Source organism: Cnephaeus nilssonii (assembly GCF_951640355.1).
Source record: "Cnephaeus nilssonii genome assembly, chromosome: 4".
In the NCBI taxonomy this organism is placed as follows: Eukaryota; Metazoa; Chordata; class Mammalia; order Chiroptera; family Vespertilionidae; genus Cnephaeus; species Cnephaeus nilssonii.
Window position 1 is genome coordinate 63,323,696 of NC_137075.1, and position 23,067 is coordinate 63,346,762.

Below are 23,067 nucleotides of genomic sequence, written 5' to 3' on the forward strand. Positions count from 1 at the left end.
CAGGCCTAGGGACCCTACCCTATATATTGGGAACAGTCTCTTAGATTTAAAAATTAAAACCTGGCAAGGCTGCTCTAACACTGAAAAAACAGGATGATGCAGCAATGACATGCATAGACTCTGGCTTGCACATTTTGTGGTCAGCCCTGGTTCTGACACTTAATAACTGTGTGACAAAGCCAATTACTTAGCTTCTCTCTGCTTCAGTTTTTCCACCCATAAGAAAAATGGTACTACTGCCTCAGAAGGATCATGTTATGTATTACTTTTTATAATCAGGGCAAAAAAATGTAGCTGACCATACAACAGCAAGATGCCTTTCACCTGTATGAAAAGTATGGTCACTGGTGCATGCAGCATCCCAGATTGTGAGAGGGATGTCTGACTGTCGGTTTATGCCCTATGAGGATCGGGCCTAAACCAGCAGTCGGACATCCTCCGAGGGCGCAGGCTGGGCTGAGGGACGCCCCCCCCCCTCGCCCCGTTGTGTACAAATTTCGTGCACTGGGCATCTAGTTATTTATAATATTTTAAGTGAGCTTTTTAAGTCTCGTTGACAGTAACATTCAGCACTTCAATTGTGAAGTCAGAACTCCCCCAGTAATTACTAAATAAGTATTAAATTTCTTCTTTTTCCCCAAACCTGACAGATGACCATCTGAAAAATGGAAATCTACTTCCGATTGAGGTAGTGGTTCAAAGTAAAGGAATTGAGAGCTCCCTGTAAGATGAGAGGTTCCCACTTTTCTTCAGCATATAATTGTGGGGAAGGTGTTCTCTGGCCTTGAGTGTGACTCCTGTTAGGAGTGGCAAATGTCTAGTGTCAGTTAATGTTAGAGAAAGTAGTGGATTGGAAGACAGCTTGGGGGGAAGGCCAAATAATGGCTTAACCCTTTTATTTAGAATACATTTATATAGATTTAAAGTTTTTGCATTATTTTGTAATTTAAATACAAATTATTGTCTTTTTTTTACTGAGATGTTTTCTTATGTGATTTTCTTTAGAAATGGAGCATCTACAGTTGTCACGGCTATATTTGGAGGCATTCTCCAAAATGAGGTTAACTGCCTTATATGTGGGACAGAATCTAGAAAGTTTGATCCATTCCTAGGTAAGACATATTTGGTATGTGGAGATATGATATTGTATTAAAATAATTTTATTTCCTATGAAAATTAAGACAGTGAAGATAAATCATTAAAAATACATCAGTTGCCTTAGCTGGTTTGGCTCAGTGGATAGAGCATCGGCCTGCAGACTGAAGGGTCCCAGGTTCGATTCCGGCCAAGGGCACATGGCTGGGTTGTGGGCTCAATCCCCAATAAGGGGGCGTGCAGGAGGCAGCCGATCAATGATTCTCTCATCATCTCATCATTGATGTTTATATCTCTCTCTCCCTCTCCCTTCCTCTCTGAAATGAATAAAGGAATATATATATATATATATATATATATATATATATATATATATACACATATACATATACATATATGTATATATATATATTTTAATATTTTTGAAATTACTTTTTGAGTTATATGACTTTAACAGTTGTTTTCCTATTTCCTTTTAAGACCTTTCATTAGATATTCCAAGTCAATTCAGAAATAAGCGCTCTAAGAATCAAGAAAATGGACCAGTTTGTTCATTACGAGGTAAGATATTAAATTAATGTCCTAGAATTCTTTTTTCCCTCTGAAATACCCGAATATATTTGTAAGTTCCATCACTATGTGCTGTGTTGTTAATCACTTTAATGAATTTGTGTTGTAACTTAACAAAAATCAAACCTGGATGTCTCTTCCTGTCCAAAAAAATTCAGTTTAATGAGAATGCCTTTCAGAGATAGTAGGTCAAGCATAAAACATTTCTCACTTTTCTCTTTTAAAAGTGAAAGTTCATAACAAAACCTTTTCTGACCTAATGAAATAGAATTATTCTATGGATATCCCACTAGCATCCACAGGAAGAAAGAACACTCAGCAAAGTTTTATGAATTATGGTGTTATTTATGCTTTTGTATGACAAATAGTGTGAGAAATCTGTTGATACTACCATTGGTTAAACATAGGCCCTACTTTTAATTGCAAGAATATTAAAATTTACATTTACTTTGCAAGATTTTGAACAACTTTTTTCCTTGATGAATATTAACTACTTTAGTCAAGGCAAAAGACCTATCCTTCACCAGCCACTATAATGAATAATTGTTCTTTTTAGTCATAAAAAGAAGAAACTAGGATAGAAAAAAGAGGACCTAGTACATGTTCTATCATTAAGCAACTGTACACTGAAGGCAAGCAACATAATTTCTGCCCTAAATTGTATGTTGACTAAAAGTAATTCTTTTCCCTTTAACTGTTTTAGGGAGTATTGTCACAATTATAGTTAGACTAGAGGCCCAGTGTACAAATTTGTGCATGGGTGGGGTCAGGCCAGCCCGGGCCGGCCCTGATCGGGGCCTGATCACAGCCAGGTTGACTGAGGGGTGGGGCCGAGGGCGATTGGCCAGCCAGCCCCATCTCCGAATGGGGTGGGTAGCCAATTGGATGCCAGCGGCCTGGGGGAAGGGCCATGGGTGGTTGGCTTGCTGTCCTTGCCCCTGATTGGAGTGGGGGGCCGATCGGGGGTGGAGCTGACTGGGGGTAGGGGCTGCGGACCTATCCGGGTGGTGGGAGCTTATCGGGGGCAGGGCTGGCTGGAGGGAAGGGCTGCAGGAGGTTGGATGGCCGGCTCTACCTCCTATTGGGGTAGGTGGGACGATCAGGGTGGGGCTGGCTCGGGGGAGGGGCCATGGGAGGGTTGGCCGGCTGCCCCGCCCTCGATTGGGGTGGGAGGCCGATCAGGGGCAGGGCTGGCCGGGGGGGAGGGGCAGCGGGAGGTTGGCTGGCCGGCCCCACCCCTGTGGGCTGTTCGCTGGCCGCAGTGGGTATCATAATGACTGGTCGTTACAGTTGTTAATGGTGTTCTGGTCGCTGGCTTTTTAGATAGATAGATAGATAGATAGATAGATAGATAGATAGATAGATAGGCAGGAAGGTTTTGTGTTTGTTTGTTTTTTAAAGAAGAGATTTGAAAACTGCACTGCCTTGTATGGCAACCATAGTTGCATGTGGTTTTTAAAATGCAATTAAAATGAAATTTAAAATTTTTCGTTGCTCACCTGCACTAGCCATATTTTACGTGTTCAAGAACCATGTGGCTATTGGCTATGGTATTCAACAGCACAGATGCAGAACATTTCCATTATTGCAGAAAATTCTGCTGGTCAGCACTGCTCTAGAATCAACTGATCTGAGTAAAAATATAGCTGTTTGGGGTGGGGCAAACTTCTCTGTGTCACAGGTGCATTGTGCGGCATTTGGCTTGTTAAATAGGAGCAGCGGAGTTTTGCTTGTAGAACTGTTGCTCAGGTAGTTTCTGGAAATCTCTCAGCAGATGACTGTCAAAGGCACTGAACTACTCTGAGAAACAAGAGCAAACCAACCCTCATAGATGCTTTCAGTTTGTTCCCACCTGTGTGAGTGCTGATTGTCTCTGTTGAACAGGAGTACAGAAGAAGTTTAAGGAAGCCCTATCCACTCCACTTCCTCCTAATATATAGGCTATTGTGTGTTTCTCCAAAACTGTTTTTGGCTTGAGATCAATTTTTTAAATATCACAATATACTTGATATCAGATATACTTTATATTTGTAGCATGTGAATATAGGTGAACTTAATCTATAATAATAAAAGTGTAATATGCTAATTAGACCAGAAGCCTAACGACCTTCCGGATGTCATTCCAGACGTCCTTCCCAATGAAGCCATGGCAGGGGGGCTGAGGCAGAGATGGTTAGGGGCGATTAGGCAGGCAGGCGAGCAGTTAGGGGTGATCAGGCAGGCAGGCAGAGTGGTTAGGGGCAATGAGGCAGGCAGGTGAGTGGTTAGGGGTGATTAGGCAGGCAGGCAGAGTGGTTAGGGGCAATGAGGCAGGCAGGTGAGTGGTTAGGGGTGATTAGGCAGGCAGGCAGAAGCAGTTAGGGGCAATCAGGCAGGCAGGTGAGCATTTAGGGGTGCTCAGGCAGGCAGAGTGGTTAGGGGCAATCAGGCAGGCAAGTGAGTGGTTAGGGGCGATCAGGCTGGCAGGTGAGTGGTTAGGGGCGATCAGCAGGTAGGCAGAGGGGTTAGGGGTGATCAGGCAGGCAGGCAAGCAGTTAGGAGCCAGCGGTCCCAGATTATAAAAGGGATGTCCCGAAATGTGAGAGCGTGCAGGCCAGGCTGAGGGACCCCCTACCCCCCCGTGCACGAATTTCGTGCACCAGGCCTCTAGTCATAAAATAAATATTATTCAATCAGTTAGAGGGAATCAGTAAAAGTTAAATTATTAAAGGAATTAGAGAGCCTAAAACTATATAATTTAAATTGGATTGACTTTATTTTGAAATATCTCTAATAAGAACAGTATTAATATTGGCATTAGTTAAAAAAAATACTGTTCCTTGATATAAATATGTGGGTATATATTTAAAAAGTATTTCCTAATATTTAACAAAACCCAGTAAATCCAGATGATCTTTGGTGGAAGCCCCAAGAGACACTGGTTTGTTCAGGCTTCTTTCCTTTTTTTTTTTTGCTGTGTCCCCCCACTCGCACCCCCTAGCCCGAATTGGTCATATTCATGGTTCTCTGAAGCATTGCACTTATTACCCATCCCAGATGCTTCAATACCAACCTTCCTTTCTTAAGACCATTCTGGAGAGTGCATGAGACAGCTTAGGTGGTTGATTGGTACTACAAACAAGAAAATTGGCAGATCGAGTTAATAAACTTGAAACAAACATTTGTAACATATATGAGAAAGAGTACTTGGGCAAAGTATATTAAGAAAATATGCAGATGGTCAATTTAACATCTGAAAAATGTCTCACATTCTCAAGTATAAGTAAAACAAAATTGGTCAAAATGATAGATAATAGCCGTTGTTAGTGAAAATTTTTGAAAGTGGCCTCTCATACTGGTGTTAGGAGTATAAATTGGTACAGTTTTTGGAGGGTAGTGATCATTTTTAATAGGCATTTCCTTAGACATAGTAATTTCACTTGCAAATGCAGACAGTAACATATGTAAATGATATTCATTGGAGCATTCTTTGTTACTGCAAAAAATCAGAAACAATTTATATGCCCAACAATAGGGCATTGGCTCAATAAATTATACTATGTAGCAATTGAGAAATCTAAAGTTGATGAATAGCCCAGGCACAGAAAGATAAATACAAAATATTGTAGAATAAAACACTCCATGGATGTATGTATATTGAATTAATCCATTTGTGTAAGATAAAAAGACATTCGTATGAGCATTAAAATTCTTGAACAGCATACACCGTCTGTTCACAGTGATTATCTTAAGGAATGGGATTCAGGAATAAATGGAATTGTGACTTCTTTTTCGTGTTCTTTTATATTGTTTGAATTTTTTTAACTTGTGTCACCTTTATAATTAGGTATTTATTTGAAAGGAATAAAAATGTGGATTAATTCATGCATATTTCCCAATTACTGCTTTGCTAAATTAAATTTACATAATACATAAAAATGACTTAATGACTTCAACAAACCAGTTTTATTCCTTGCTTTCCATAGGGATCCTATTTAACAGTTAATATAATGTAGAAGACTGACATTTGTGAAATATATGCCCTGAAACCTTTGAGAATCTTAGGAGTTTCAAAAACCACCAAGACATTTTTCCCCCTCATGAAATACAAATGAAAATTTAAGCAGCTTCTTGAGGTCCTTAATGAGAGAAGTGAAGGTCAGTAGAGAACAACAAAGCTTTGCTGAGATGTGACTGTGGGTACCTACTAGAGATAATTCACTTTCATATATAAGCTTTGAGGTGAAATTCATATTTGTGCTCCTGCAAAATATTACTATAGTACATTTAGGGTCAGACTTCAAATATTTAAAACTAGAGACCCAATACATGAAATTCATGCACTTGGTTGGTGGTGGTGGTGGTGGGGGCGTTCCCTCAGCCCAGCCTGTGCCCTCTTGCAGTCCGGAGCCCCGGGATCAATCGCCCTGCAGAGGGAGGCCCCACCCACCCGCCTCAGCCCTCCTGTTGGTTGCCTGGGCCTCCCTCTTTGGGGCGATGGATCGCAGAGCCCCCCTCCACCACCCCCCACCCCTGATCAGTCACCCCGAAGAGAGTGGCCTGGGCCTTCCTCTGTGGGGCAATCATGGGGCGATGGTGGGGCCCCCCTGACCAATCGCATCACGCCCGTCTTGGCTGGCCTGGCTCCAGTGCGTGTCATAGCATGGTCGTCTGGATGGTCGTTCTGCTGTTGGGCTGTTCAACCGATTTGCATATTACACTTTTATTATTATAGATGGCAACTGTCAAATCTATGAGTGTAGAGGAGATGCTGTATTGAGGCAGTCTTCCTCTTAAAGAGATATGTGTGTGGATGTGTTTTCATAATGGTTTTCCTTATTACAAACAAGGAAAATTCAAGAGTGCAGAGAGGAAAATAAACACCCATTCCTTATAAGCCCACTGTCCAGAAATACCATCATTAAGAATATTTCTGTTTAAAAACGGATTTAAAAGCTGTTTTATAAAGGGGCAGCAGTTGGAACTCTTTAGGGAAAAAACTATGTTTTGTGTTTTGTTTTTTAACCCATAGAAACCATTACAAATGGGCATTAGGTTTTCAGAAGAGCTTAAGAAGCTTTTAAAAACCCAGATGGAGGTGACTGTGGTAGTTCCGCACTAGCTCAGCGAGAGTGTATGATGTTGCTTCTTTGTTGAAATTCCCTAGTGGCTGCCCCGGGCACACCAGCCTTCTGACCTGATACAGCCTACAGTGAGGCTGCTGCATTGTCTGGGTCCAGTAGCAGTTGTGGGGTTCCTGAGCCTGTTGTAGCCGCAGGGAGAGGTGTAAAAAGAAAAAAGGGCTCCTACAGGCAGCTGGGCCACCATTTTTTAAACTGAGTGCTTGAAAAACCAGGCTCAGCTTGTATTGCTTTTTTGACATGCTTGGATGGGCCTTTCATTCTGTTTTGGTTTATCACATGGCCTCACATGAAAAGGAGGAAACTCTGCGCTATCTTGTGTAAATAGGCGGTGGGACCCTTTTGTGGTCACCCTGTAAGTCTTAGCTTCTCAAAATGTAGAAGGAAGAAAATGTTGGGAAGCAAGAAATGCTGGGGGACGGCGAGAAGCTGAGGGATAGAAGGTTTCTGGAGGAAGGGGACTTCATTAGCAGAAAAGGAGCAGGTGATGCAGGGCCTGCTGCTTCCACCTTTTAGCTATTGTGAACAGGGCTGTTTTGAACATAAATGTACAAATGCCTGTTTGAGTCCCTGCTTTCAATTCTTTTGGGTGTAGACCTAGGAGTGAAATTGCTAGATCATATGGTAATTCTATGTTTAACTTTTTGAGGAACCACCACACTGGTTTCCTCAGTGGCTGCACCATCTGACATTCTCATCAGCAATGCATGAGGGTTCTAATTTCTCCACATTCTAGATAACATGTTATTTCCCATTTTTTGTGTGTGTTTTTTTAAATAATAACCATCATGAGTGTAAAATGTATCTCATTGTGTCTTGTTTATTTTTTAAACTTTATATATTTTTTATTTTTTTAATCCTCACCCGAGGATATTTTTCCATTGATTTCATTTTTTAAAATATATTTTTATTTATTTCAGAGAGCAAGGGAGAGAGAGAGAGAGATAGAAACATCAGTGATGAGACTCATTGATTGGCTGCCTCCGGTATGCCCCCTACTGGAGATCTAGCCCGCAGGCTGATGCTCTATAAACTGAGCCAAACCAGCTAAGACTCATTGTGGTTTTGATTTGCATTTCCTAATGATTAATGAAGTTGAGTATCTTTTCTAGTGCATGTTAGCCATTTGTATATCTTTGCTGGAGAAATGTCTGTTCAAGTACTTTGCCTATTTTTTAATTGGGTGTTTTTTAAAGTAAACCATCCAAGCATTTTTATTCATTAATATTCAAAAATACAGCAGCTTCATTAGAGGCTAGATAAGTAAATATTTTAGGTTTGTCCAGCCAGCATGGCTCAGTGGTTGAGCATTGACCTATGAACCAGGAGGTCAGGGCACATGCCAGGGTTGCAGGCGTGCAGGAAGCAGCTGATCAATGATTCTCTCTCTCTCCCTTCCTCTCTGAAATCAATAAAAATATATTTTTAAAAAATATTTTAGGTTTTATAAAGGTCCATGTCCCAACTACTCAACCCTGCTGTTGTAGCATCAAAGCAGCCAGACAATGTATAAAGGAGTGGGTGTTGCTGTGCTCCAGCAGAACTTTATTTATAAAACCCGAGGTGGCTGGTTGTGGCCTGGAGCCACAGTTTACCAAGCTCCAGACCACACAGATCTTTTTTAAAAGTAGATGGACAGATTGGTAGATAGTTAGGTAGATATGTGGTCTATCTAAGGAATTGGAAGAAGTCTGGAACAGAGGATTCATTGCAGTACAGGAGGAAGATCTATAAGGTGGCCTTCTGTAATCTATGTTTATTTTCTAATAAGTTATGACTTTGAAACTGCTTGATCTAAAGTTGATTTTTTTATGAACTTTGAGAGAAAATTGCTGTTTGAACCTTGATTTCATTAGGGGAACCATATTTTTAAATCAGAATTATTCAGACTATCTCATTAACAACAGCAAACCCAACAACAATAATACCAACTAGAAAAAAAATACCATCTAGAAAAAAAATAGCATCATTAATTGATCATTACCAAATGTCAGACATGATGCCAGGCATTTTGTACACATTATTTGTCTCCCTTACAGCAGTTCTTCATAGAAGGTATTATTGTTGTTATTTTTTTAAAAATATGTTTTATTGATTTTTTACAGAGAGGAAGGGAGAGGGAGAGAGAGCTAGAAACATTGATGAGAGAGAAACATCGATCAGCTGCCTCTTGCACACCCCCCACTGGGGATGTGCCCGCAACCAAGGTACATACCCTTGATTGGAATCGAACCTGGGACCCTTCAGTCTGCAGGCCGACGCTCCATCCACTGAGACAAACCAGCTAGGGCTTGTTATTTTTTTTAATCTTCATTTTGTAACTCAGGAGAGCTGATTTTTCCACAGTCACCCATAGCTAATAGAGCTGAGATTTGAGCCTAAGTTGCTCGCTTTCAAAGTTCAGTCTTTTTCTACAGTACACTGCCTCTATTAAAGGCTTCCTGATGTAATGCTGCCAAAATCAATTTGGTTTTAGATTGTCTTCGCAGTTTTACCGACCTAGAAGAGCTTGATGAGACAGAGTTATATATGTGCCACAAATGCAAAAAGAAACAAAAGTCCACTAAAAAGTTTTGGATTCAAAAACTACCCAAGGTAAGTGTTGAGTTTCAAATTCTAATGCAGTTTCAAGGGAACAGTGCTTTTATGACTGATGAAAAGCAAATTATTTCTGTAACTTTATGTAATCTCTCCTGTATTAGTCTCTAGTGATTTCAGTAAAAGCTAAATAAACCCTCTGATAAGGCATACTTAAATGTGTCCCCATCATAGTTTGCAGTGTGTGGAGGGGAGAGAGGTTCCCACTGCACCAGCTGGGTGACCTACACTCCAACTCAATTCTGATACTAGCTGAAGGGAACGTCAGGTTAAGGGCTCAGTCCCATGACTGTCCTCCACTTCAGAGCCAGTCATAAGCCCAGATTGCTACTTTAGGTTTCTGACCTACACATTGGAGATTATCTTAAACCCCCGCCCCCCTTTGCACTTTGGATGCCTATTCTTCTGATTGGCTATAAATCAGAGGTTTCCAACCTCCCTCCTTGGGTTCCATTAATTTGCTGGAGCAGCTCACAGAACTGAGGAAACCTGTTTACTCGCTAGATTACTGAGTTATTACCAAGGATAGAAATCAATAACCAGATGAAGAGATACATAGGATGAGGTTCCAAAGGACCCTCCTGTCTTGTGGAGTTTGGGGCCCACCATGGAGCATATGAAAGAAAGCATTCTGGTTCCCCAACCTGGAACTCTCCAGGTGCCCTCATGACATAGACATGACTGATTAAACTACTGAACATTGGCCATTGATTTAACTTCCAATTCCTCTACCCTACCCTGAGATCAGGGAGGTAGGGCCCTCATCCTAAAGTGAGTCACCTCATTCACATAACAAAAGACCTTTATCACTCTCATCACTTAGGAAATTCTAAGAGTTTTAGGAGCCATATACCAGAAAAGTGAACTACGACCAAGTAATACATTTCATTATTACAAATCATGGTATCACAATAGTATGTGCATGGAAGAAAGCAATGTCAAGGATCAAAAGATAAACTGATAAGCCACCTAAAATATTTGATAGACAGTTAACCAAGTAGTTTGTTTACAATCTTTGCCTTTGTTTCTGATCTAGGTGCTATGCTTACATTTGAAAAGATTTCATTGGACAGCATATTTAAGAAACAAGGTTGACACATATGTAGAGTTTCCACTGAGAGGTCTAGACATGAAATGCTACTTACTAGAGGTAAGGTAATACCATTGTTAGCTGATGAGAAGATGGCTCTTCAGTAAAATTACGTCTTCACTGACACAGGGTGGAGGTCATTGAGGTGGGAGATACGGATGCCATTGACCACTGCCCCTAACTCAGTCCTGGGATGCCTTCTCCCTTGTCCGCAGCCGGAGAACAGTGGCCCTGAGAACTGCCTGTACGACCTCGCCGCTGTGGTAGTGCACCATGGTTCCGGGTGAGTATGTCAGCGGGCTGGTCCCGGTTAGGAATAGCACCACTCTTGATAATTCTCCCCAAACTCCCTAAAAATGTGGATTCAGGTACATTAAAGTGGGTGAAATAGAATTTTCCTTCAGTTTTGGTGTGAAAGAATATTCCTGCAAGAATGTTGTGAAGTGAAGGCACAGAAAAGCTAAATGGAACGTGGTTTATTGAGCCCAGCATCCAGAACCCAGTCAGTTGTTCACAAATCCGGAGCATTCTGTACTCAAGTAATTTCCTTTGCCAATTGATGTTTAAATGGGGAAAATTGAAAATTATTTATAACTTACTTCATGTCCTGTACTTCATTTTTTTATTTTGTTGAATAATTCTTGATTATTTTTCTCCCTGAAAGTTTGGTCTGTTTGAGAATGACTATTTTACCTTCAGAAAACCACTATCCATATTGAATATCCTTTTCCTCAGAACTTTGTAGACTTTGCTCCATTGACTTCACCACTCAGAATTATAAACACGTCCACTACAATTCTGACTCTTTACTCCTTTTTATAAAAAATATTTTTTTATTGATTTCAGAGAGGAAGGGAGAGGGAGAGAGAAATAGAAACATCAATGATAAGAGAGATCATTGATTGGCTGTTTCCTGCAAGTCCTACAGTAGGGATCGAGCCAGCAATCCGGGCATGTGTCCTGACTGGGAATGGAACCGTGACCTCCTGGTTCATAGGTTGATGCTCAACCACTGAACCACACTGGCTGGGTGACTCACTTCTCTATAGGCAACCTGTTTTCTCTCTTTAGAAGGTTGCGGGATCCTCTGTCTTTGGACTTAAGAAATAACATCAGGTATATTCCTGCTTGATAGTTGATAAGGGGCAGTCTTAGTCTGATGTCTTCCAATAATGGGAATTTGTTTTTCCCATCCCATTCTCTCCTCTGGAACACCTCACTTGTTAAATGTATAGTAACTTACTTGGATCTTTCACATATTTTAATTATTTTTTAATGTTTTCCATCTTTTTGTTCCTGAAGGCAGCCATGGCCCATTTTGCTAAATCAGCAATCTGCGTTACATCTCTCTCCAAATTAAAGATTTGCTCCTCCATGAATTTTCATATTGTGGAGATCACATTTTTTCTCATAACTGTTTCATAACAGCCTGCTCTTGTTTTATGGTTGCAGTATCGTCTTGAAAACATTGGTACTAATTAGAATTTTTAAAGTTCTCTGGTTTTTTGCCTTCATTTCCTCAGTGGTTAATTACTGTGTGTTTTTTTCTGACACTTTTCTTTCATGTTATTTTTTCCCCTCATGACTGATGATTTGGGGATGTTTATTCAGAATCATAATAAATGATGAGATTGGTCATTATTGGTAAAATAGAGGCCCCGTGCACCAATTCGTGCATGGGTGGGGCCCCTCTGGGTGGCCTGTGGGGATCAGGCCAGAACCCACAGGCCAACGCCACCTGCAGCTCTTACCTGCTGCTCCCACTCATGCCGGCCCCACTGCGCCTGCCGCAGGCTTGCGCCAAATCAGTCCCAATTGGGAGAGGCTCATGCTGCTGCAGTGGTGCTTGAAACCGTGAGCTCTGCATCTGGCATCCTCCCAAGGGGAGTAGCCTGTGGGATCAGGCTGAAACCAGCTCTCTGAAATCCCCCGAGGGGTCCTGGATTGCAAGAGGGCGCAGGCCAGGCCAAGGGACCCCACTGGTGCATGATGGAGCCGGGGAGGGACCGCAGGAGGGCTCCAGGGCATGTCCGGTCCTGTCTCACCCAGTCCCAATCGGGCCGGTCGGTCGGCTGGGGAGGGATGCGGGAGGTTGGCCAGCCCAGGAGGGACCATGGGAGGGCTCCAGGCTCCAGGGCGTGTCCGGTCCATCTCGCTCAGTCCCAATCGGCCAGACCCCAGCAGCAAGCTAACCTACCAGTTGGAGCATCTGCCCTGGTGGTCAGTGCACGTCATAGCTACTGGTCGACCAGTTGACTGCCCCCTGTTGGTCATTGCACATCATAGCAAGTGGTTGAGCGGCCTTAGCATATCATTAGCATATTACGCTTTGGTTGGTTGAACAATCAACCGGTCACCAGATGACCAGACACCTAGCATATTAGGCTTTTATTATATACGATTATACATAGGATGGTAAGGCTTTTTCTAACCGTTGTGAAGTTCTCTGGTTTTTTGCCTTCATTTCCTCAGTGGTTAATTGCTGTGAAGGTCTCTGTTATACCTGCAGGCTGTTCTGCCTGGGAGAGTGGGTGGGTCGTGCTGACAGAAAAAAGCCCTTGATGGCCAAAGTAGGGGAAAGGCACTGTCCTTGAGCTAGGTACTTTCTTAAGCTCACTTACCCTTCCCCAAAACTCTAATGGGAAGTCTGGTTCTGTTTTCTGTTTCCTATAGGCCTTAGCCTGTGCTTGTTAGGTTGAGCGTTACTCAGCTAGTTTCTCCATTAATCCAGTGCTGTGAATACACCTTTGTGTTCTAGAAAATCTTCCACTTCTGGTTCTAGTGTCAGTCTCTGCCTTGTCATTTCAGTGGGTTTTGAGGAAGATAAACATGTGAGCTCAGTAAACCATCTTAAACCACAGTTCTCTAGAGTTTATTCCATTAAAGCACTTACTAAAGTTTTATCTTCTGACTCCTCCTTACAGGGTGGGTTCTGGACATTACACAGCATATGCGACTCACGAAGGCCGCTGGTTCCATTTCAATGACAGCACTGTGACGCTGACGGAGGAGGACACCGTGGTGAAGGCCAAGGCCTACATCCTTTTCTATGTGGAGCGCCAGGCCAGAGCTGGGGCGGATAAACTTTAATACCTCCTCTAAATCGTTACTCGTCAACTATACCGGACAAACATTTCCAATTTTCCATAAATACTTGATCCAAGATTTAATTTCATTATGCACTTTTCAATTTCCTATTCGGGGTTTAGTTTTATTTTGTCAATGGTAGTGAACCTGGGCACCAACTAATTTTTTTTTTAGTTCTACCAGAAAACCTCAGCAGATATTTTGATTTGCTGCTTTAGTGGTAATAATTCAGTTTTTATATGTAGTTCCAAGAACTTAGTTCTATTGGACGTTTTTATATTAGTGTTTCAGTTCTCACTTGGAGGCACATTTACATTAATGCTTTGTTGCTCTCACATGCTGACAGACAGTAAGGCATGTTCCTGACTGGAGAGCAATGCAGCTGCTTGCTGCCCTGCACAGCTGCGCTGGAGACCAGGCTCTGAATCAAGAATCACGTGTGTGTGTAATCTGTGGCCCATGGGATTTCAGTGACTGCTCAGGAATCATTCATTCTGCTTGTAAAGGTAACAGAGGGCATCATGAAGTAGACCAGGTAACCGATGCTCTTGTATTTCTCAAGGCTGCTGTTTATCAGCACAAACGAAATAACTTGGTTGGTTCAGTGATATCTGTACTGCAAATTCAAGAATTACTCTGTTGGTTTTTAGGTTTTGAGGTGTATTTTTAATGTGTGTTTTCATGGAGAAGATAGGAGTACAAAAAAGACCAAATGCATTTAGTGTTTAAAAAATCCTCTGACTCAGCTACATGTTTTTGGTGCTCCCAGTGAGATGAGAACATGGCTTTGTTTGCATCAGCATCTGTCCCCCCATTGACTGTAGCACTGGGGATGTCCACTTTGGTCTTACTTCGCCTAACTCCAGAGTTTATTTTGACCACCTACTTCTCAGGTAACACTGTGGGCCCTGCTTCTACAGAAGGAAATGAGTCTTTATGGCCCTATTTCATTGGCCTATCCAACTTAGCAGAGCAAGTTGAAAATATTCTCACTTTGAATAAGTAGTTTCTATCTCTTAGTAGTCTTTTTAAATTTTCATGAAAAATGGGTACAAGCACTATTCAAATTTAACTCAAATTGAAATTTGGAACTAGAATCCCATGTTAAATCCCACATTCCCTCAGAGCAGGCCATATCCACTAAACACTTCTTTTTTAAAAAAAATCTAATTGGCTTTATTCAACAATTTATGAATCAGGTAGCATCCCACCCAGTAAATAGAAAGGTGCTCCCCTCCGCTAACACTTCAGCATGACCGGGAGCAAACTGAGATCATGTCCAACCCTGACCTATCCAGGACGGTGGTCACTACCCGCACACTTAACTACAGTTAAAGAGCTCAGTTCTTCAGTCACTCCGGCTCGTGGCATGGGACTGCACAGACCCAAGACATTTCCATCACTGTGTCGTTTTCTCGGACGGTGGGGTCTAAGTTTTCACTCCAGAGAAAAAAAGCTTTGCCGTCATGTTTAGGTCTTACAACTTAGTCTAGAAGAGGAACATATTTAAAGCAGTTCACAATGCTAAATTACATTATGTGAACCATTTGAAATTGTTATTTTTGATCTACAAAAATTAGTTTCACTTACTTTGATCTAACATATCAATACCTTAATTTAACACCACTCTGATCTTGCTGAGCATCTCCTATGAACCCAAGCTCTTCTACTGTAGAAGGTGCACAGCTGTAACCTCCAGCATCTGCACGCAGGTCGGGAGTCTCCAAGTGGGCAGCTGCCATTGCTTCAGAGTAAAGCCTTGGCCAGTGGTGGTGGTGGTGGAGAAGAGCTGTATTTCTATACCAGATGGAATTGAGCAGCAGACTGGACTACAACAGACCACTTGTTGGGGTTGGGGGAAGTCGTCCTCAGACAGGCTGGCACTCTTGGCTTAAAAGATGCACACATCTCTTTTGAATTGCTGTCGTATTTTTATTGCTTCATTTTACTTGAGCAGAACTGTTTGAATATCATGAAGGCTCTTTGGAAAAGTGATTGGACCCATTTGAATTGTGCGCTTACCACCAGTGATGTAAATGTGCCTGTTTGTATTTTAAAATTTAACTGTGTAGCCTTACCACACCTATTTTAAAAGCCGACCTTTTTGTGCTCTTCAGGGCTTTCCCTGTGCCACGCTCTCTCGGGCTTGTGTGGCTCCTCGCTCAGAGCTTCTGCGGAGGCAGGGCCTCACGCCGTCATGTGGCTCCTTGGACGAGAAACCTTTCTCAGAAGTCCTCCCACCTAGGTGGGTGATAGAACAGTTTGTGGCAACACAAATCTCTCTCCATGGTGGAGAAACCTTTGCTAATCCACTGTATTCTACTCAGTGTATAGTGATGACAAATGTAACAGAATTAAACCAGTCAAGTGTACTGGCCCTGGTTGAGTGTTAAATGTGTATCTCACCTGTGGAACCTACTCAGCAGCGTGGTTTCTGGGGTTGGGGACATATTTATTTCTTAAAGCCAAACCTCTCCTTCATTGGTTAGTGTACATACGTCTATTTAGATATACTTACCCCACTTCAGCCTCCACCCTCCCCTCATCTCTCTCACGTCCCCTCTGTTGCTGAAGTGGCCTCTTCCCTCGGGCCCTGGAAAAGCGCATGAACCGTCTGTTCCTGCCGCCAGGGCGTGGGTCGCCGTGACCCGAGTGCAGTCCCAGGAGCGCGCCCACAGCACGGGGAGAGGTGGGCCGGGGCGGTGTCATGCTGTAGCCAGGTCTCTGCTCGCCTGCCTGGATGCAGCACCTCCCCCTCAGGTCAGAGTGCGCCCGACTCCAGACCGCCCTCCGCACGTGTTGGCTGTGCTATAATCATTTGCCATTAAAACCTAGTTTGTATGATGCCGAGGGGATTAATTGTGCAAGTGACTGATTTCATTTAAGTTGTAATCACATCCCTTTTCTGCTTCACCAACCTGAACTGTTTTATGGAAAGTATCATTAAAAGTCTGGTCTCTTTCCTTTTGACTATTATTTCTGAACACCTTTCAGTGGAGCCAAGTAAATAACAGTACCCTCCCTCAAGCTCTGGGCCTTATCAGTCAGCCAGCAGGTGGTAAATCCTTACAGAACCCTCCTCATCTGGGCTGCTGGTGACCATGGGTCCGGACGAGGTGGCCTGTGGGGCAGGGCGGTGGTGGGAAGAGGCCCTCCAGTGCTGCTGTCAGGAGCCTGTGGAGCTCTCCCTGTCTCTCCGTGGGCCAGCTGACCTTAGAGAAATGAGGTCAGCTCACCTCCTTCACAGCTGGACTCGACCCTGAGGAACCAGGTTTTGGACTCTGAGCAAAGGAAACATCTTCTTAAGTAAAAGAAGTAAAAGGCAAGTAAGAGCTGTTAAACATTCTGCTTTACAGGAAGCTACTGAAGACTACCTTCTCTGCCCCCATGTCCCCTGTAAACAGAAAAAAAACAAGAACTGCCCCATGTCCATACCATGGTTTTCCTGCTACTTACTGGCCTGTTCCTATAAGTCTTCTAAAACTGAAGACATGGGGTGGTGAACACACAATACGATATACAGATGATGTATTATAGAACTATATACCTGAGACCTATATAATTAACCAATGTCACCCTAATAAAATTCAATGAAAAGGGAAAAAATAAAACTGAAGACAGAGGTGCCTGCAGCCCAAAAGCTTTTGCTTCCAGGTCCCGTATCACAAGTTGGCAGCTGTGCTGGTCAGAGGTTGTGCAGCTGCTGCTGTTGCAGCCAAGCTCCACACAGAAAAAAGGAAGGCGCTGTTGCCATTGACAACCCAGGCCTGGGCCAGACCCCTCCCTGCCAAAATGCATGCCATGTGGGCCCACCCTGCATTCTGAGGCCCGTCCTACAGCCCCCCTTCCCCCCCCCCCCCACGGGGAGCAGGGGGGCAGGCTCTAGACAGTCCCTGCTGGGTTCTGCCGCTCCAGCAGGGCGGGGATGCAGGCTGGAAGCCACACAAACCAGAATGACCCTTCCCAGTGGCCAGTGGCTCACACAGCCCTGCCTTTTAAAGGGAATGAACTGCCGATTTCCAGGGTCAGCCCTCTGAGAAGTACTCGTTTGGAAAGGATTCGGGAGGGGAAGTGAAGATCACACGGCTTTCTATTAAGCCCATCTGTGCTGCTGCAGCGAACCTTCTGAGTGGGGAAGTACAGCTAGAGCCCAAAGAGGGGCTTCGGCTGTCATTTTTAAGTTAAAATGATTAGCCTGAAGTATTAGCTAGTTCCCCTTTCCTTGATAAAAGCTTCCTTTTAGCTGTTTTGCCCATTTGTCCTCAACAGAGGACAGCTGAGACTGGCTTCTAGGAGCAAGAGAGCTGGCCAGAATCCTCTCCCTCCTCAGCTGCATCCGCTTTTAAAGGCAGACAAAGCTGCACTGGACCTGACCAAGCTCGAGTTCCTGAAGGGGGTCCAGCATAGTTGCTTCCTCTCTCTTACTCTACAAACTGCCAAGGATTCCTGTTCCTGCCAATGCCAGTGAAATGGGAGAAGGAAGAAAGGTAGCCCCTTAGGTGGAGTCCCTGGTCCAGCAGAGGGAGAAAAGGCTGCTCACCTCACTCCTGTGGTCCAACGCAGCTTTTTACTATCGGCATTGCACCACCCAACCACCCAACCTGTACCCAAAGCCAGGCCCTCATGGCAGGGAATTACAGTAGAGTCCAGGGTGGAACTGGGATTCGAGCAAGCACTGTTAGGAAATGGATCCATGTGTTGAGAAATCTGGGTTCCTTTAGGAGGGAGAACTGAATGGAAAAGACTTTCATGCAATCTGCCAAGCGGAACTAAGGCCTTCACAAGGATGGTGTGTGGTTCGCTTCAAGGGCACACTCAGGCTAAAATACTTTCACCTAAAGTTGTTTCACGCAGTTTTGTATGAAGAGCTACTTTATCCATCCTGGAGTGTTTTGGAAATATAGGCTAGATACAACAGGACACATTAGAAAAAAGTAAAGCAAGTAAGTTTAAAACATGGCACGCTCACAGAAGAAACCAGAAAGGTAAGCGACTGAAGGTAAATGTTTTAGGAACAACTCGGGATAAAAGCAGAGCCTGCTGGGAGGCCAGGACACCCCTCTGCCTGGTGGAGGGCAGCAGGGTTTGAAGGCCGATCAGCCCAGCCTGGAAAAGCCATCACCACTGAGTAAAAGCAGGAGAGGCATTACCCGTGTCTGCTCACAGCTCAGGAAACAACTGTCACCCTGAGCTCTTTCCAGACAGCACGCTTCTTCCTACGAAGAGTGGGGCAAAACTCTGATGTTCAGTAGGAGGAGAGAAGAGCAGATCCTATTTACAGTTAGAGTCCCTCCGTGCGCAGAGCCTGCAAGCCCGGACAGAGGTGGTCTGGCTAGCCACCTAGAATGAAAATGCCTCGGGAAAAGCCAAAGAGCTCACTGCTGAACACCATTGTCAGCTAAAAGGAAAAGAAATCCCTTTTAAGGAAACTATTTAACTTCAATAGGCTGCTTTTCTGCCAGGATTTTCAATTCCTCTGAACATAAGCCGAGACACAGACTGCTGCACGTATGTCTGAGGCTGCCCCCCCCTCCCCCCAGCTCCAGCACCAGTTGTTAGCCCAAAATAAACCCCATTCCACAACCATATATGTCCACGGGCCCAGAGCTGGGGAGGAGCAGCCGGAGGTAGGTCAGGTCCCTGGGCCGCAGCCACACTCCGTGGCTGCTGTGCACCATGCACATCACCCAGCTCAACCGAGAGTGCCTGCTGCACCTCTTCTCCTTCCTGGACAAGGACAGCAGGAAGAGCCTCGCCAGGACCTGCCCCCAGCTCCAGGACGTGTTTGAGGACCCCGCACTCTGGCCCCTGTTGCACTTTCGCTCCCTCACAGAACTCAAGAAGGACAACTTCCTCCTGAGCCCGATGCTCAGGAACCTCTCCATCTGCTGGCACTCCAGCCGCGTGCAGGTGTGCAGCATTGAGGACTGGCTCAAGAGCGCCTTCCAGAGGAGCATCTGCAGCCGGCATGAGAGCCTGGTCAATGATTTCCTCCTCCAGGTGTGCGACAGGTAGGTCGCCTCCTGAGCAGCGCTGGCACTGGCATCCAGAGCTCTAGGAGGCTTCTGGGGGGCAGGGAAGAGCAGCTTACAGGACCAAGATGGCTCTGCCTCCGGGGCCCTCAGAATAGGCCCAAGGCAGACCCTGTAGGCCCACCCACAGCACAGCCCCCAGAAGGTGGATAAAATCATGGGGGAAACAAGCTCCTCTTAGCCTCACAGGTCCTAGAGCAGAGGAGGAACTGGGCATCAGCTGCGCTGTCCTGCTGTCCTTCAGGCGGCTGTCCTCCCTGGCAGCCATTAAGTGCTAGGTGGGTCCTGCTGAGCCAGGATTTTCAAGGTCAGACCTCATAAAAAGCTTCCTAGATTCAACAATCAGCCCTCCCCCCCCCCCCCCCCCCCACACACACACACAAACTCTCCCTCCAGCAAGCAAACCCCAGGGCTCATGAACTGTAGCTGTGGAAGGAGAGCGGAGATGCTCTGGATTAGCTGAACCCAGCCAGACCAAGGGCATAATCATGGTCTCCCCAATAGAAACTTACTGATCTTCACAGTTCTCCTAGGGAAGGGTGTTTTAGCCTAATTTTTCAAATGAGCAAACCAAAGCTCTAAGTCTAAGAGGTCGTTTGATTTGCCCACAATTGAGGATTGCCAGATTTTAGTAAATAAAAATCCAAGACACCCAGTTTAAATTTCAGATAGAGTATCTTCTTGTTAAAAGTATGTCCAAATACACCCTGTATTTGATACGTCAACCCTACAGCAGACAGAGGCTGAGCCACAGCCTCCTGCCCAGAGCAAGGACACAGACTTCCTCAGCCAGGCTCTCCCTGAGCCTTTACTAGTCCGTCCTGCCTTCAGGCAGGGCAGCCCTTGGCTACTGACACTAGGCTGGGCCAGCTTGTTGCCACCTGGGCAGCAGGACAGGAAGAGAAGAAACGGTGCAGTAGCCCGCCTGTGCTTTTTAAGGCAGTAGGAAGAAGAAGAAAAGATAGGCTAGGACTAGGCCCTCACAGGACCAGGCCATTCTGATGGGTTTAGCAGGGTCCAGAAATCAGACTGGGGGTGATACAAATGGGGCAGAAAGCTTGCCCTGAAGTTGCTCTATCCCCCAAACCAGCAAGGTGTGGAATGGGCCTCTCAGGCTACTGTCTGGGTGCAGCAAGGGCTTGGAGGCTGGGGTTCTGTGCCGAGTCCCCCAGTTCTATTGTCCGATTATGTGACCCCAACCCAAGTATTTAAACTTTCAACCTCATTTCTTCATCTGTAAGAGGACAAATCGCCTCTCAGGGTAAGAGGGTTAAGTGACACAGTAGCACTGGCACGTAGTGCACATAGATAAGTATCATCAAAGCTGGTTCTTTTGGCATCAGCGGGGCTGGTGGTGGGGAACAGCAGGGGCTGGCTGGGCAGGGGAGTTGGCTTTCTCTTTCCGGTCTCTTCCTGCATCAGAATTATTCTAAAGGTTCTTAGAGGAAGGGATCACTCACCACCCTTGGGGCTTAAACACCTAATCCCCATAACCCTCCTGAAGGTAACAATTTCCTCCACTTGACACAAGGAGGTGGCTCCACAAGGTTCAAGCCAGCAAATCGACCACAGGCAAGTCACTGGAGCTCTCTGGGACAGTTTCTTCACTCACAAAACTGAGGGTACAGAGGCTGATGTGAAGACTAAGGCAGACATGTGAACCCGGGAGGGTGGGGTGGGTTCAGAGTGCGAAATGTGGCCAGGCAAGTCTTTCATTTTAGTTCTGTACCCTCTGCCCCAGGCACCAGGGAGCTGAGCTGGCCTAGGCAGGTGCAGTCAAGGGACTGGGGAAGCTGATGGGGCAAGGGACAGGGACTTCCCCCTACCAACTCCTCCCTCTGGCTACAGGGAGCCAAGGCCTGTGCCCACCAGGGGTCCTTCTTTTTAAATATATATTTTTATTGATTTCAGAGAGGGAGGGAGAGGGAGAGGTAGAAACATCAATGATGAGAGAATCACTGATTTGGCTGCCTCCTGCACACCACTCACCCTGCAACCCCAGCAAGTGCCCCCGATGGGGAATCGAACCATGACCTCCTGGTTCATAGGCTGCAGCTCAACGACTGAGCTACACTGGCCAGGCCCTTAAGTCCTTCTTGGCCGGAGCAGGCTGTCTGTGTTTACTCCCCGAAGAGGACTACAACTACCTATGCTCTCTACACCCCAAATAAAAATCCTCATATCCGCACTGGCATCATTCCCTCCCTACTGCCCCACCGGGAAAATTAGGCTGAGTGACAGCCCAGGGCACACTGCACATCAGGCAAGTCTAACTTTGCTCCATCAGGTCCTGGTAAGGCTGGGGTAGAGGGGTCTCCAAGCTTTCTGGACAAGCTACTTCTGTCCCTGACTCTATGCCCCCCGGGCCTGGTTTGCAGTGCGGGGTCACAGTGCGGATGCAATGACCGCCCCGTCAACTGGGCTGAAACCAGGGCTTTAGAACCCAGAACCCCCACCCCTGCCCCTCCTCACGGCTGGAGTGGGCCTGTCTCTAAGCCACCCCACTGGAAACCCTTCCTCGCTCTCTGCGGCCAGGAGAGGCAGGGCCTCGGCTCCAAGGCGGCCTGGCGCGCTCACCACGCCCGCTTCTCGCGCACACGGAAGGCAACAAGCGCGGAGACACGGAAAGAACCACAGCTGTCCCTCCAGGACCCAGCAGGACCGGGGCTTGGGTTCCCCACTGGGGCTCCTGGGCCTAAGCAGCCATGCGGATTACCGGATTACCGTATGGGGAAGGGAAATGTGGCACCAGCCCGGGCTCGGCTCCCGGCCGCAGCATCGCAGCCAGTAAGTTCCTTAAAACCGCTGGGCGGTTCCTTCTCCGTTAAGGGTCCCGCACGCCTCCCAGGGCTACTGGGAGGACGACCGAGACCGTGAGCTCCTGCACCGGCGAGGCCGGGGCCCGCTAGCCGTGTCCTCCTCGGCCCGGTCCCTGCGACCATCACCCTCTCTCCACAGGTGCCCCAACTTGGCGTCCGTCACCTTGTCCGGCTGCGGCCACGTCACCGACGACTGCCTGGCGCGGCTGCTGCGCTGCTGCCCGCGCCTACGCACCCTGCGCCTGGAGAACTGCGCACGCGTCACCAACCGCACGCTGGTGGCCGTGGCGGCGCACGGGCGCGCGCTGCAGACGCTGCACGTGGACTTCTGCCGCAACGTGAGCGCGGCCGGCCTGCGCCGCCTCCGTGCCGCGTGCCCGCGCCTGGCGCTGCGAGCCGAGCACAGCGCAGCCATGATCCCCGACCAGCCGCCGCGCTGCCCGCACGCGCCCGGCCCGGCCCTCCGCACGCTGCTCCCGCGCTAGGCCTCCGGGCCGCGGAAGGACACCGGCCCCGGCGCTCGGCCGAAGGAGCAACCCCAGCTCCGCCACCTTCCAGACTGCCGCTGTATCTTCTGAGCCTGTTTACCCGTTTGCAAAATGGGCATATGAATGTCTACCTCACTTTACGATTTTATATGCAGGATAAATACGAGA

General features: G+C 46.0%; 2 protein-coding genes across 3 annotated transcripts in view; both read left to right on the forward strand.

Annotated features, from left to right (window-relative positions):
- The window catches only part of USP3 (ubiquitin specific peptidase 3), a 110,331-nt gene extending 93,809 nt beyond the window's left edge, over window positions 1–16,522 (forward strand). For both annotated transcript variants that reach the window (XM_079768046.1, XM_079768047.1), the window contains 6 exons: window positions 1,006–1,112; window positions 1,576–1,656; window positions 9,262–9,380; window positions 10,420–10,533; window positions 10,689–10,756; window positions 13,398–16,522. In XM_079768046.1, coding sequence (XP_079624172.1) covers window positions 1,006–1,112; window positions 1,576–1,656; window positions 9,262–9,380; window positions 10,420–10,533; window positions 10,689–10,756; window positions 13,398–13,563 — 655 coding nt within the window. In that variant the 3' untranslated portion in view covers window positions 13,564–16,522. The remainder of the gene's footprint in view (window positions 1–1,005; window positions 1,113–1,575; window positions 1,657–9,261; window positions 9,381–10,419; window positions 10,534–10,688; window positions 10,757–13,397) is intronic.
- A 134-nt stretch (window positions 16,523–16,656) lies between these two features.
- Window positions 16,657–23,067, forward strand: FBXL22 (F-box and leucine rich repeat protein 22). Its single transcript, XM_079768048.1, has 2 exons — window positions 16,657–19,571; window positions 22,551–23,067. The coding sequence occupies exons 1-2, from the start codon at window positions 19,237–19,239 to the stop codon at window positions 22,894–22,896; spliced, it is 681 nt and encodes a 226-aa protein (XP_079624174.1). The 5' UTR covers window positions 16,657–19,236; the 3' UTR covers window positions 22,897–23,067.